The following is a 14,839-nucleotide window of genomic DNA, read 5'->3' on the forward strand; positions in this document are numbered from 1 at the left end:
ATGTCTATAAAGATTTGCAATGACATTTCCAAATGGTTATTATTTTAAGTAAGCTTAATGCCTCTTAAATGTTTTTGTGCCTTTATGCTTTTTTCTCTCCCCCTGGCTCTTATTGGATGTATTATTTATGTTTTTTTTTTTCTTATTGTGAATGAATGTCTTGCACTTATGCTGATAAGTTGATGATATCCTCACCGAGCTTTTGTATGTTTTAAAAATGTTCAATAAAACATAAAAAAAAAAAAACTATTTCAAGTATACTACGTCATAGAGTGGTGCAGAATGCTGGGCATTTGATTCATAGATATATATAAATTAATAAAATATATAAATGTCTATGATTTGATTTACATGCATTTAAACAGTCCTTCGGCGCCACTCGATGACGTAATATACTTGAAATAGTTGCTCTGCAGCAGTTTTACTCGCGATTGAGAAACGGCCTGAGTGTGAGTGCATGTGTGTGTAATGACTAAGTGGATCAGGTCGCAGGTGACAGTCTGAGATTACACCTGCTGCTGCTGTGAGAGACACACACACACACAGGGGAGAGAAAAAGTTACAGGTGCCAATGATGAAGTCATTGAGCTTCCTGTCTCGTTATCTCAAAGCAGAGTTGGACGCTATGCAGACACGCTGTATTTTAACATACTGTTCAGTAAAGTTGGACTGTGACCTTTAATTTAGTTTCCTGCGTCAGTATTTACTGTCCAAAAAAAACACAATCCTTTATTAAGGGTGCATTGAATTTTCAATGTCCTCTTTATTAATTTCTAAATATAATCCATATTCATGCCAGCGCAGCATGTGCAAAACGATAGATATATAATTTATTGATCCCAATTTGGGAAATGGTTTTGTTACAGAAGCAGCAGTGTCTTCAGACATTAAAATACAAATACTTAAAAAGTGGAAAAGAGAAATAACAATTACACATAAGATGAAAATGATTATATCAAATAAAAACAATATAAATATTCTGGATAATTAAAATATTCCAAAAAAAAGTCAAAAATACTGCAGTAGCAGGAATATAGTCTTATACTACAGGAGCATTCCTGTAGTACTGTTAATACATAGACTACAGGAACTTGTAATTCAAATCACTTGTACCTTTTCTCTCTTTAGAAACTGTTTATCTGCCATGAAACAGCTTTTATTCTGTAAATTGTGTTGTACATGTCTTAATTTTCACCCAAATGTTCATCTCCTCTGGATTATTTAATTGTTGAGGTGTTTCTGTGCTGGTTGTAAATATGAATAATGAACAACAGGAAGCTCATTACATTAATCCGCTTTGAGCTTTATAAATGCATGTAATACTGCATTTACATTCGTAGTTGCCTTTACAATAAACTATGGCCTTGCTTTTGTTACTTTTGCCACTTCTTTGTTTCAAACCGCGAGGAAGCCAGCAAAGCTTGTTCCCAGTAAACAAGGCCGGATGGACGTTAGACGACATAATTTGTTGCTTCTTAGAGTACAGACTCAGTGTCTGAGTTTAAGCCTCTGCTTCCGGTAGCACATGGCCCATCTGCTGCCCCCCCCTCCTCCCAATGACTGTGAGGTGTATCAACAGAGATTATCAGGGCCTGACTTATGAATGAGTGCTGGGTAGAGATTTAATAAAGCGCCACTGAGGTCATGCAGATGCTGGTCCTCTCAGCAGCTCATAGTGACGTTGGCGTCCCTTCCTGCTGAGGTCTGAGAGCCGGCTCAGTATAATCTCCCCTAAAAGACACTTAGAGGAGCAGAAAAATACTTGGCTTAGTGTGGTAGTCCCTGAAAGCTTAGACCGCTACTTAGTTACTAGATAGTTAGAGCAGGACATGTGGAAGTCGAGGTGGTAGTAAAATCTACATTTAGAGTCAGCAAATCAGCTGTACTTGGGTTTGTTCAGCTGCTAAACTAAAAATACTGTCACAACTAGGCTAACCATCTTCCATATTTTACTTAAAATATTAAAACCATCCTGGCATAGTTGCTTTTAGATTGATACAAACAATGGAATCAGGTGTGGCAAAGTGATTGTCCATTATCACTTCATGACATACATTCAGAGAGTAGGCTGGAGACAAAATCAGATTTAAATGATTTATTAATTAAGAAATGTTACAAATGTGTTAATTCTCGTTTTTAACATTCCCTCCAGAAGAATCTGCCAATGCCTGACACTTTAAAACACAAAAGAGAAATAAGAAACTTCAGTAAACCGCATCTCTACATACATTGATTAGTTCAATCACAATAACAAAAGTTTGGTTAGCAGAAGCATGGTTGTGCGTGTGTGGTGTGTGCACAAAGGTATTACTAAAACTGGCACTGGTTAGATTCATTGACTTCAAGCCATCTGCTACTACTTTTATCAGTAAATCAGCAGTGTATAAAAAAATATAAAAAAGGCCATTTAAGATTCAAAAAAGCAATCCAGCTTGTTTAAAATGACAGAAATAGCCTTGAGGTGTTTCTTTTTCTAACTCGCACTCTCCGAGTAAGGCTTCAAACCACTGACCATTATATGTGAGCAAAGTAACATTTCTACAAATAAAACCTTCAAAGCCAATTGTCACCATACTGCCAGGTTCCAAGTGACCGATAACTGCTAGCTCATCTGAAAACCCTCCAGTGAAAAACCTTTCAACTCTAAGTTAAAAAGAAAAGCACTAAATGTGTATTAAATGTTGGCATATGACAAAAAATGAGGAAGAAACAAAATATATACAGCACGAAAAACATTGTATGCAATATGCAAAGGCGTCATGTTGCTTTGGGCAACCCCCCCGCCCCCCTCCCTTTTATCCCACCCGCCAAATACAAGCCAGTCTTCACTGAAGACCCCTCATCACAACAATCCCCCATCCCCACCCACACAGACAAAACATCACGAAACACGATTACGTCACTAAGCCTGTTAGTTTGGAAAAGCACTGAAACTCCAACCCCCTTCCCTCCTCCCTTCAGTCAGAGAGGGGAGACAGGGTCGTGGTGCAGTCGTTCCACTCGTCCGTCTCGGGGTTGTACACCTCCACCGTGTTGAGGAACTCGTTCCCGTCGAAGCCGCCCACAGCGTAGATGGTTTCTCCCAGCATGGCCACGCCCGCGTTGCTGCGGGACGACGTCATGCTACCCAGCATCCTCCACTCGTTGCGGGCGGGGTCGTACACCTCCACACAGCGGAGCGCGTGGGAGCCATCAAAGCCGCCAATAACAAACAGTTTGCCTGGACAGAGGGGGAGACATTACTATCAACATAATGACAAACAAATAACTGTCTGCTTCCTGTTGATTTTTGCACATGATGCTGCCATAGATCAGCAGCTGATTTAACTGCTCATTGTTTTCCTGAGCTGACCTGCATGGACAGCGACAGCGGCCCCCCTGCGAGCGACGTTCATGGGGGCGATCAGGGTCCAGGTGTTGTTCTCGGGGTTGTAGCGCTCCACAGTGTTCAGGCAGTTCCACGACTCCGCCCCTCCGATCACGTACATGAAGCCGTCCAACTCGCACACGGCAGCCTGGTGCCTCCCTGGAAGAAGAAAATGTGATTAATGAATTAAACTTTCTAATTGTTCCTCGGGCTGCAATTATCACACAAGCAAGTCTCTGATGAATAGCCATCCAACTCTTGGTCTTGAATAACATGTTCTCTGAGCTGCAACACCCAGAGGGAATAATTAAAGTGTATGGAAGACAGGAATTTGTTAGATCTCTGAAAAATACATTATTCAGCTTTATGCTTGAGGCTAGACCATGTTATACATATTCAAATTATATATATTAGTACTATATTATTAGTGTATGTGTAAACGTACTGATGTTGAGGGAGGCACAGTTAGACCAGGTTTTGATCACAGGGTCAAAAGCATCACAGTTCTTCAGGCCCTTCTGCCCGCAGGGGTCCGACCCACCCACAACGTAGAGTTTGTTGTTCAATGAGCAGACGCCTTTAAAAACAGAGACGTTGACTGAATTACACCTTTATTTACTCAGGGCAGAAGCTCCAACACTAACATGGATACAGTATGCAAATACAAAGTTAGACAAGAACAATAGTGAGACATTTGAAACAGAAACAACTATTTGTGGACAATATAAGACAGGAATGAGCTGAATAGTCAAACTAGCTTGACGTTAGCAACAGAGAGGCTACTTGATGAAAGAGTTTTCCTGGATAATACTTTTAAATTCAATTATCAGGTATAGAACGAGGGACCTACCTGCATTGCAGCGGTTTGTCCTCAGCTCTGGTACTTGAGCCCACTCGTCAGCCTGTGGATCGTACATCTCCCCGCAGCTCAGCTCATCAGAATGTCCATTTGATCCTCCAATCACATACAGCTGACCCTGTGAGGCGGAAATATCAAAATCATTATTTTATGACAATTACAATAAGTTAAGAGAATTTAGAAACCCCACTAGTTGCACAGGGAGTAGGGAGGCATGCAGTGGATATTTGGATTCCTTGCTCAATGTTCAAAATGTCGCTTCAGGATGAAAATGTAATTGTACCATGAGCACAGCCATCTGGAATCGAGCCCTTGGAGTCCGCATGGGAGCAATGAAGGTCCAGCGGTCCTCTTTGGGGTCGTAGCACTCCACAGTCCTCAGACACTCCTCTCTGTTGTATCCTCCTGTGGGAACAAGATAATGTATCACATTCAAGACAGTGGATCCCTGTGGTCATCATGTTTGCAATCAAGCCTAGAGAGAAGCATTTATTTTCCCAAGTATCACAACCTCCTTTTAGCTCCAATAACATAGACCTTAGTCATTTGATATAGAAGCGTTTAGTGCTAACCTGCTGCGATGAGTCTTCCGTTCAGGGCCACGGCGCCCAGACCGGAGCGAGCGTAATGCATGGGAGAGAGCGGCTGCTCCTCCAGCTCCTCGGGCTGGGCCTCGAAGCTGAGGCTCTTCATCAGGCAGGGGGTGGCAGAGGGGGAGGTCTGAGGGCTGCTGCGACCGTGCAAGAAGATCACACACAACACGCCATCCAGCACAGCCAGACACAGGTAGGTGTGGTCTAGAGGTTTGATTGGAGATCGTTAGAGCCATTCGAGTGTTGAAAAAAGGAGCCTCAATCATGCATAGGATTTAAATAAAACAATATTTCTGAATGTACTGCAGTTCATGTTCACTTACTTGTGGTCTTCTCAGAGGCGATGTACTTCCACTCTCTCCGGCCGGTCTGTTTGGGCGCATTAGCTGCTTGGTTGGAGGGCGACAGGCTTCCCGAGGAGCTGCAGCTCATCTGTCTCTGGGTGCTCTCCCGTACGGGTTTCTTCTGCAAGAGCACAGTGCAGCTACAGAAGCCAAGCTTGCACCACAGGCCCACCAGTGGCCACCACACCAGGTAATCATACCCCCAAACTACGCTCTGATCCAGCTGATCTAATGTAGACGTTTCTTTTGATATCTCACGCCTTCTGAAGCCAACAACACAGCACTGCAAACTACTGTCTCAGACCACACCACAATCAGATCTAACAGCACACAGTTCAGTCACAAAGAGGGTAGAAATCTGCCCATTCCCAACTGGGGGAGATTAGCATTTAATATTAAAATGTAGTTTTAATATATGCTCAACAGCATAGCTAGGCAGGCATCGTTGCTCATTTGTTTATTCACTGACATTTGTCTTAACATTGTGGAATTAAATGAGCCATATCTACTTCTTGCCAGGCACAGGCTGCGATTACTTTTATGCATGGCCAGGCACACACTGCCAAGCAAAATGAGACTTCATTACAGTGAAGCCAGGCACAAGCTGTTGAGTACCTGCACAAACTGAAGGTGGTCCTCCTCGCCACCAAACACCTCACTGTGCCCATCAATCACCAGCCCTCCATCCACCAGCTTATGGTCAGGTGAGTAGTACAGCGTTTGCACCTGAAACACAAACAGCAACAACATACCCATGTGGCTGTCTTCATGGCAACACACTGAGAACCTCAGCATAACGGGGAAAGGGGGGAGGGAAGAGGAGTAGGAGGAAGGGGGCTGTGAAGAGGAAGAGGGGGAAGGGACGAAGGCCTGGATCTTCGGTCACTTGGATTAAAAGCTTCCCTTAAAAACACACACGCTGCTGCTGCTGCTGCTGCTGCTGCATTAAGTGTTCGAGCTCAAGAAGGAATCTGACAGTTTGCATCTAAAAAAAAAGAGGGAGCTGATGAAGAATGAGAAGCTGCATCTGGAAAGATCTTCTGTGAAGAATCAAGAGAAGGAGGAGGGGGAGGGGGGGCTGCATGTGGCCCTCTCTCCACCTCTGCTGCTTGGAAACCGGTCTTCTAGCTGAACAAGTTGGTCATTGTGATGGCAGCCACAATGTCCAGGTCACATCCAGATGACTAAAGGTGGTGGCGCTGTTGTAACAGCCCTCAAGCTCATTTAAAAAAGATACCCATTGATGGATTCAATTCAGGAAACAAAATAAGCATAATAAAATAGAATGATAGTTTGTGTGGTCCCTTAGTTGACCATTTGAAGGGCAGGTTTTACTGTGGCAACAGATTATCTTGAGAAATGACAGAAAAACAATCTAAATAAAAAATGAAAATGGCCAAAGGGCATTTTAATTGATTCAAATGTGCTGAAAATTCAATTTCAGCTGGATGGTTAATTATTAATTTATTCCAATGTAAGATTTTTTCAATTTAAATGCTTATGTGCAATGCCCAATTTGACTGGTTCTTGATTGTTTCAATGGATAAGTAGGCCTGTATGAGAATATATTGTTTTGTGCCAAAGGGCCAATAAACAACTTGTATTTATCCCAAAGGTTTGGAGGCAATGTATTCTGGTAAATGCAGAAATGGGATGCATCTGTATATGTGGCACGGACAGATGGGAGCTCAGTGTTGCGTGGCTGCAAGGAGAGGCAGTAGTGCTCCTCTCCTCCCTCTCTTTCTCAGACTCATTACCCTGGTGGCTCAGTCGTGGCTCTTCAGTCTGGTCTCCTGCTGCTGCTAATAAACCTACAAGAGAGATAAATCAACGGGGAGGAGTGTCTGTTAGTGCTGGAGCAACAAACCTGTTCAGATAGTAAAGTGGCAGTGAATAAAGGGTCACCTCTGTGAGAACCTGGGTTTGTGTATCAGAGGAGAAGAGCACTGAGATACTCGTACTCCGATGGGGTTGCACATAAACCAACCACAGACCCAAAAGAGAACAGTGGAAACAAAAAACAAGAGCAAACGCAGCTCTTTTGGGCTCACCTCTAATTTGAAGTATGGTTCAGGGGTACAGAGTTTCTTACTGCAAAAACCTCAACAAACCAGAGGAAACAAAAAGAACAATCCTGACATAGCAGCATGACAATGGCATGCTTTTTCTACTTCAGCCCCCTTAATGACTTCTTAATGTCAAAAACAGGATTCAGAGGGGAGGGAAGGGGCAGGGTGGGAATGAGGATCAGTCTGAGAGTGGAGCCTGCTCGCCCGGGTACTGACCTCCTCCATCAGGCGGTCCAGGTGGTCCCCGTTCTCCCAGAGGCTGCGCTGCACCCAGCTGAGCACCTTGGAGTAGAGCTTGCCGTTGCTGGGCAGGGTCAGGTTGTCTTCTAGCATTACTTCTAACTGTAAACACACAAAGGGAATGAAACAGGAGTCAGATGTACACACAGTAGGAATAAAGAGACTCCGTAGCAGAACAATTTATAACATAATGACCCCTATTGTAAACTAAACTTGATCTTACTGGCTGATGTTACCTGTATAATCCCTTAATGTTGCCATAGGGTCAGGATTAAACATTGTATCCTTACACACGGACATCAGCAATATTAATGAATAGCATGCATATTTGATTGATCAAATTTGCACTACCTCAACAAGTGAGTTCTGATAAAGTACCTTGCGCAATCGTCATGTTGAACAAAAACATGTACACTATAACCCACCTGGGCTCGGCCTTACTATTGCATATGCCCCCATAAGTCCCCTGCCCTAAATACATCCTCAGCCGGCTTTAGCTGAAGGGAAATCTGTAAGAGGCACACCTTCCTACTATAGGCCATGTTAATCTCATGTCGGAAAGGTAAAAATACAGAGCTTAATCCAGTGCGTGTCATTCAACTCAAGACCACCAATCCTGGCCAATTTAAATGACATAAGTGCACATTTAAGCTAGTACCTTGAGGCGGGGGAGTTTGAGAAAGTCTTCCTGTTCAGACACTTCCAGTAGATGGTCCTGGATGAAGGCGTCCACCTTGGCCAAAACTCTGGCATCTCCCATAGAGCTGGCAAAGTTACGGAAAGAGATGGCGCTCTGGGAATCCATTTTAGAAAGCAGGTAGTCACCACAAATCTGAGAAGTGAGGGACAAGTGGACATTTATTAAAACATCTGTTTGTAAGCTGTGTTCCTAAAGGCGTGTCCTGTAATGTAGACCGTTAAAAACATACCTGTTTGACTCGCTCCATCTTGAACCTTTTGGCTGCAGAGTAAACTTCCTTAACTAGTTCTTTATCTGCCTTTAGCCTGTATTACACAGAGAAGACACAACCAATTAGGGGGTTGTCAACCATTTAAAAGAAGCTGAGAATTTTGATATGATAGGATAGGATCAGAGGCAAAAGGTGCTACTTACTGGGCAGTATAGGCATAATTGAGCAAGATCTCCACAGCCTCTGGGTCCAAGTCCTCAAAAGTGACATGAGACACTCCGTGAGGCTCAATGTCACTGTTAAAGATCTCAAACAGATAGGGACTGCAGCAAGCCAGGACAGCACGGTGAGCCATCAGCTCATGACCACACACCTAATAAAAAGAAGAAGACAAATAATCAGGATGTGTGTAATTTTGTCACAGACAAACAACTGCTAGAATTGTGGTGTTTGAGCATTTAAAGAAGCTAAAGAAACAAACCCAATATTGGCTGAGAAGCTACACGATTAATAGTTATCTCTTGTTTCCTATTGGCTGCATACGTCTCTCAGAGTTCTGAACTATACAAATGGTGGGAACAGGTTCTCACACTTGAAATAGAGCAACGGCAACATAACAGGAAACATTTAAGTAAATACTTGAGTTTTTTTCTTGTTACCCCAGTGAACTAACCAATGGCCAAACAATACGTTGAGCTAGGGCTGCTCAATTAAATCGTATTTTTAATCGCAATTACGATTTTTGCTTGCAACGATTATGAAAACAACAATCGAAATAAAACAATTTTTTTTAAATAAATTATTTGTTTTTCAGTTGAATTGAATGAATCAACTGTTAAAAACATACTGTTCACTTTTTTTCTCTCCAATAAATGGATGTTTTCAAAGTAAATGGATAATCTTTTTTAATAATCGTGATATCAATTATTGACCCAAATAATTGAGATTATGATTTTTGTCATAATCGAGCAGCCCTACATTGAGCCTAACAGGTTAATGATATCTTCTGGGTTGCAAATGGTTTTTGTATTACTTTAAATTTGTTGTCATTTTTGTGATTCACTACGTTGTAGCTAAAAAGGGTAAGTGTGTGTTTGCATTGAGCGTACCTGCAGTCTCACATCGCAGAACTGACCACTCTTTCTCAGAGCGTTCATTTTGGCAACGGTGGAATCCAGGAAACTCTCATCCTCAAAGATCAAATAACCGTTAGGAATCATCTTGGTGAATCTTTTTTTAAATGGTATGCCTGTAGAGCAAAAATAAACATTATTTTAAAAAAAAGATCAGCAACAATACTCAGCAGGCTTGTCTTTTGCACTCTGTCCAACATGCTTTCAGCCATGGAATATTGTAATAGCAGTCTTTATTAATTGATGACCAAAGAGGATTAGGATTAGTTTCCTGTAATGTGCATTGTGTTTTATAATCAGTCCCACGCATTAGTCATGGCCTTACCGAATAGAGTATATTGCAAATCCAGTCGAAAGTAGGATACAGGCAAAGCAAACTGAGATCACTGCGGAACTCGAGTCTTCTTTATCCGAAGAGGGGACGTCGTTAGAAGAAATGCCAGTTGACTAAAACAGGCTCGAGTGGAAGGGAGAGGGGGAGCAGCCGCACGGACAAACTATCAGGCTTGAAGCGACTGTAATCAAGTCCTCGGGATCCCGTTGGCTATAGAGTTGTACTTATTCTGTGTTGGTAATACATTATAACCTAGAAGAAAAGGAGAAAACAGAGAATGGTACACAAAGTTAATTGTTTTTTCTGAGTGGACAGACAGCCTATTCTTGGCACCCATGCAATGCTAGCATGAGTCAGTTCTACCACGTGGTATATCAAGGCAACCTTGCACACGGGATCACATTTGAGAACACAGATACCACCCCCCCCCTTTAGCATCCTTCCAGCTATATTCCAAACATGCATTAGATGTTTTCATATTCCCCACATGCATACACAATACAAGCACAGTTGATCTGATTCAGGATTCTTAGTAGCTCCTTCTGACCATATTATCCTCAGTGGATTCAGGAAGAAAAGAAAATCCAGCATTTCATCTCAATATGCAGTAAACCAAAAGGTGTACAGCATGTATCTAAGCCCAGGCCTTTGATTCTCTTACCTTACAACACCCTTCATTTAGCGCTTTAAATCTCCACACCTGCTGATGCGTCCCGACAGGCTGAGCTAGACCATTTCATCTGTCTAATACCTTGAGCTCTGTCTCCACTCTCCCTGGAGCAAAGAAACTCAAAATCTAGCTTATATGACAAGCCCTTCTGACTGGCTCCTCCCTATAGAAACCATGTCACTCAAGCACTGACCTGTAAGAAATGCAGTATGGTGACACTGTCACAATCGAAGAGAGAGGAGATCCTCCTATATCTATATTCCACTAGCCGTAAAAAACATTGTTCCAATCAGATGTTCACAGCCAAAATTAACACAACTGACGTGATCCCATGCCAAACAACGTCTCCTCACCGCTATGCCATCTGCAGTGAGAGGCTCAGTGAATAAATTCCACTGCAGGCCCAACAGTTTTATCACTATACCAAATGGGGCAAGACAGACGACAGCAGCTGCCCGTAGTCTGAAATTGTATCCATGTTGCATGTGACCAGGCTTTCATGGACAGATAGCTTTCTGCGAGTGTTCTATATCTAACTTGCATGCATTTCTAATTCATTACAAAAGACTGATTTACTTAATTACTGCACAAGTATATGATGCACTGTAGGTGCGAGTCAAGGTGCTGCCAGTGGCACATTCAGTGGAAGCATGTGAATCATTGTACAATCATTGTGCAATCATGTTTTCAGATAACTTGGCGACGCGTGAATGCCCTTTAACTTTGAAGTAATATTTAACCTTGCAAGAGCTTGGTCTACAACTGTGTAAGGCGTAGTTGCAGTGCTAGTATGACAGACAATATAAAAAAATGATCATCTTATCCACAATCAGATGTCTTAAAAAAAATGTCTTAAAGGAAAATCTTGCAAGCCCAATGTCTGAATGGCTCCTTTACACTGAAATAATGTTTGTATGTAACTTCAGCTGGAAAACAATCTAGTAATTTTCTTCTGCCGTGAGCTATGGCTTATTATCAAATGATCAACAACAACTACACTTTGTACACGAATAAGACACCAGATCTAACCTTCCTCGCAAAATTAAATGCTATGCCTGTTATCTGAAACTGCCACAAATCCAATACTTAAAATCCCCCACAATGCACAATTAAATGTGTGTGCTGTGCCAAATCAACACCACAACAAAACACTTGAAGCCAATGACCTACTAAACTAAAAACCACATTGTGAATTCAGTAATCATAAAAGAATCAGAAGGGGGAATTATGTTCGGATCCGATTACTATCCTCAGCCTGCATTTATTTTGCTAATCATGTGCAGAGGGAGAAAAGTTAAACACACACTGAACATCCCGCTTTGCTTAGACGAGTAAAAGGAGGATGTGTAAAACTAGCAGACTGCTGGCAAGTATGCCAGAGATTTTATGGGTAAATGCTCAAGCATGATGGCACATGCTAGAATATGGTATTTTTGTATTGCACTGAAGAGCATTGAAAGCTATAATTCATGCCGTGTGTGGATGGAGGAAACACTGACCCAGTTTCTTGTCGTTATGCAACATCTGGCAGAAGACTCTTTGTTAAAGCTCAAAAGCTCGACTCCTCCACATGGCTGGGCTCTACGCTCGCCTGTTGTCTCCTTCCCCCCTCATTTCTCCACCTAACAAAACACTCTGCCAGTCAAGCCACGCCCCCAGCTATCTGGACAATTATTCAATGGAGAGTTGGCAACTAAATGACAGCTGTGATTTAAAAATATTTGCTATGATAGGACAATTTTAGCAATAGCCAGTGTGCAGTAGGTGAAAGAAACTAAAAAAGGACATTTTAGGAATGATGTCTGGCTACATCAAAACTGTGACATTCAGCATTACACGCTGACTATTAAATTGTTTTCTTCTAGGGAATCTGTTGATCTTTTTTTCCATGTATGTGGACACAGTATTTGGGTCCATAAATCTGAAAACAGGATAATAACTTTTATAGAAATATAAGAATAAACATATAGAAATGTATAGGACAAAAAAGGCAGGCAGACTAGGTGAGTTGTAAATGTGGCTGTTAGCTTGGAAACACAGGAGAGAACAAAAGGAACCAAAGTGAGACGTTCACAACTTTGTCACAAAGGGTAGCCCTGAATGTTTTTTCCCTCTCCATTTTTCCATCTGATTAGTCCGTCACAAAAGTGCAGGCCTGTTACTGAACAATCAATGCTTGTTAGACAGCCCTCCAGTGGTGAAGAGAAGCATTGCTGGATATTTCACCCAGTTCTACGGCGTGGAAATTAACAGAGTTACATGTAACCCATCTTGAAAAAGGTTCCCTTTAAAATTGTGACAATAAAAAAAATGGAGACAGCTGAATTATGCAAAGGTTGTTTGTCTATAGAAAGTAAAATGTTGCATTTTTCCGAGTAACGAAACGATAATGATGTGTTATTAATCATCTACTGAATAAGTCAAAAATAGTTTTCACCTTTTTTAATCAATAATCTACAGTAAACTACATTTATCACAAGGTTACCAGCTTCAGAAACGGATTAAAAGCGTAGTAGGTCAAATACTACCATGGCATAGGGCAACCTGCAGCCGGAAGACACTGACTGAAGCATTTGTGGAAATAAAACGTTAAGAATCGGCAGAGAACAATCATTTTAGTAGAAACTCAATTAAATACAACTAAACCTCGACAGACACTTTGCCGCATCGATATTATGTCAAGACCGTTAACAGCCCATATAATCTGACGATGGCACCAAAGTAGGGTGGGTAAAGGACAGGGTGTACCCATACCACTACGCTACCCACCCTACCACCTCCCAATGGGTGAGTCTTACATTTGGACACCATTCGCTGCAAAGCAATGTCATTCTCCGGCTGTTGCCGCCTCCTCCTCCTCTGGTGGAGTAATGTACCAGGGCCGTGGTGTCTGGCGACGGGCCAGAAATCATACAGCTACATCCCGCCACATGAAACTGGGTCAGGAAGCAGAGTCCACCAAATATTATTATTATCTCGACTTTTATAAGGATTACAAAAGCAGGTATACTTTATATTAAAGGCATACCGTTGACGCAAAGCAGTTAGCAACTGAAGAGAGATGGCACGCTGGAAAGCTACTGCATGTTAGCTTTCTAGCTAGACAACCTGCTGCTTAGCTAGGATGGGAAGCCATGAGACAGCCACACCGGTTGATTTCAATAAATTGGATTGTGGCAAATGTATTCGGTCGTGAGCACTTGTTATTGCTCAAAGCTAGGACTGGCTTCATGATTTCGTTAGCTTGCAAAATAAATCGTTGACGGACACTTATATTTAAAAGCTAGCTGCTGTTTGTGACATTCTCTGCGCCAGCAACGTTACATTTGGCATTTCCAGCCGTTTTCACCATGTACGAGCAAAGACAGCATCTGCCATTCATGTAAAGAATATTTAGCAGAAAGACAGACACATTACCGTCCGTTGTAACCGACGACTGGTCACATTTTAACAGCACGTTAAAAATACAACAGCATTTCTTCTTTGATTTTTTAAGAGAAAGATGTCTTACCTGAGGCGTTTGACAGCAAACGATATTAGACATATTTAATGCAAATTCAGAGTTGGTTGGTTCTGGTCAAAGCAAAGACGCAACGCGACTACAGGCTCGGCTCTTCGGACTGGTAGTAGATGTCTGCTCCGCTCTGTATGAGAAACACGTCCACTCTCGGTCTGCTCCGGGCTTGCTCTGACAGAATAGAAAAAATGGCCGGATGTGACGGTAAAGCGCGCTCCCGACAAAAGCTGTGCGACCGACACGCTGCCCGTGACTTAGCCACCGGTGGGCGGTCCTACAACACCAGCTCCTCCCCATTTCCCCTGAATAAAATAAGCAATACTAGAGTGTTATGGTATGTTATGTTATTTATTTGAACAAGACATATAAATGCACAAACACATGAACCTTATATTTAAGGATAGATGTAATTTACCAGGTTTTTGCAGATTGCTATTTTCCAGCTGTAGGCCCCGGTTAAGGCTTTATAGGAAGGGGAGATCATTTGGAAATATAAAATAGATTCAAGTTAAATAAACTACGGGATGAGGATGCAGGATGGAAAGAACAAAGTAATGAAAATACATGATAACAATATTTTAAGAGATGAGTGAGGGTCCTCCTCACACTTGAGTATACATTTCTTGGCTAAAATATCATTAAAATAGCTCCTGTCAGATTCAGCAGTACGACTAATGACACTGCAGGGTGGATGCTTGCTGAGCTAAGTCCAACCTGGACTTTGTTGTAACCTCGGACCAGAATTGTTCCTCTGACTTAGCTTATCATGTCTATATGAAGGTCTATATTTTTAATTTTGCAT

The 14,839-nt window shown here is 42.1% G+C and overlaps 1 protein-coding gene across 3 annotated transcripts; it reads right to left on the reverse strand.

Moving 5' to 3' along the window:
* Nucleotides 1–2,080: 2,080 nt before the first annotated feature.
* Nucleotides 2,081–14,226, reverse strand: ivns1abpa (influenza virus NS1A binding protein a). 3 transcript variants are annotated; one of them, XM_010774405.1, is made up of 16 exons: nt 14,032–14,226; nt 12,020–12,142; nt 9,842–10,102; nt 9,493–9,632; nt 8,587–8,756; nt 8,402–8,477; nt 8,131–8,304; nt 7,449–7,574; nt 5,779–5,889; nt 5,143–5,284; nt 4,799–5,023; nt 4,510–4,631; nt 4,218–4,344; nt 3,813–3,944; nt 3,353–3,526; nt 2,081–3,220 (listed from the first exon to the last, which is right to left on the reverse strand). In XM_010774405.1, the coding sequence occupies exons 4-16, from the start codon at nt 9,601–9,603 to the stop codon at nt 2,958–2,960; spliced, it is 1,953 nt and encodes a 650-aa protein (XP_010772707.1). In that variant the 5' UTR covers nt 9,604–9,632; nt 9,842–10,102; nt 12,020–12,142; nt 14,032–14,226; the 3' UTR covers nt 2,081–2,957. The 3 variants fall into 3 exon arrangements, with proteins under 3 accessions (XP_010772707.1, XP_010772706.1, XP_010772708.1); XM_010774404.1 differs by lacking the exon at nt 12,020–12,142; XM_010774406.1 differs by lacking the exons at nt 12,020–12,142; nt 14,032–14,226 and adding an exon at nt 10,512–10,615.
* Nucleotides 14,227–14,839: the final 613 nt, after the last annotated feature.

This window comes from Notothenia coriiceps, unplaced genomic scaffold, assembly GCF_000735185.1.
Source record: "Notothenia coriiceps isolate Sejong01 unplaced genomic scaffold, NC01 NC01_scaffold00013937, whole genome shotgun sequence".
Classification (NCBI taxonomy): Eukaryota; Metazoa; Chordata; class Actinopteri; order Perciformes; family Nototheniidae; genus Notothenia; species Notothenia coriiceps.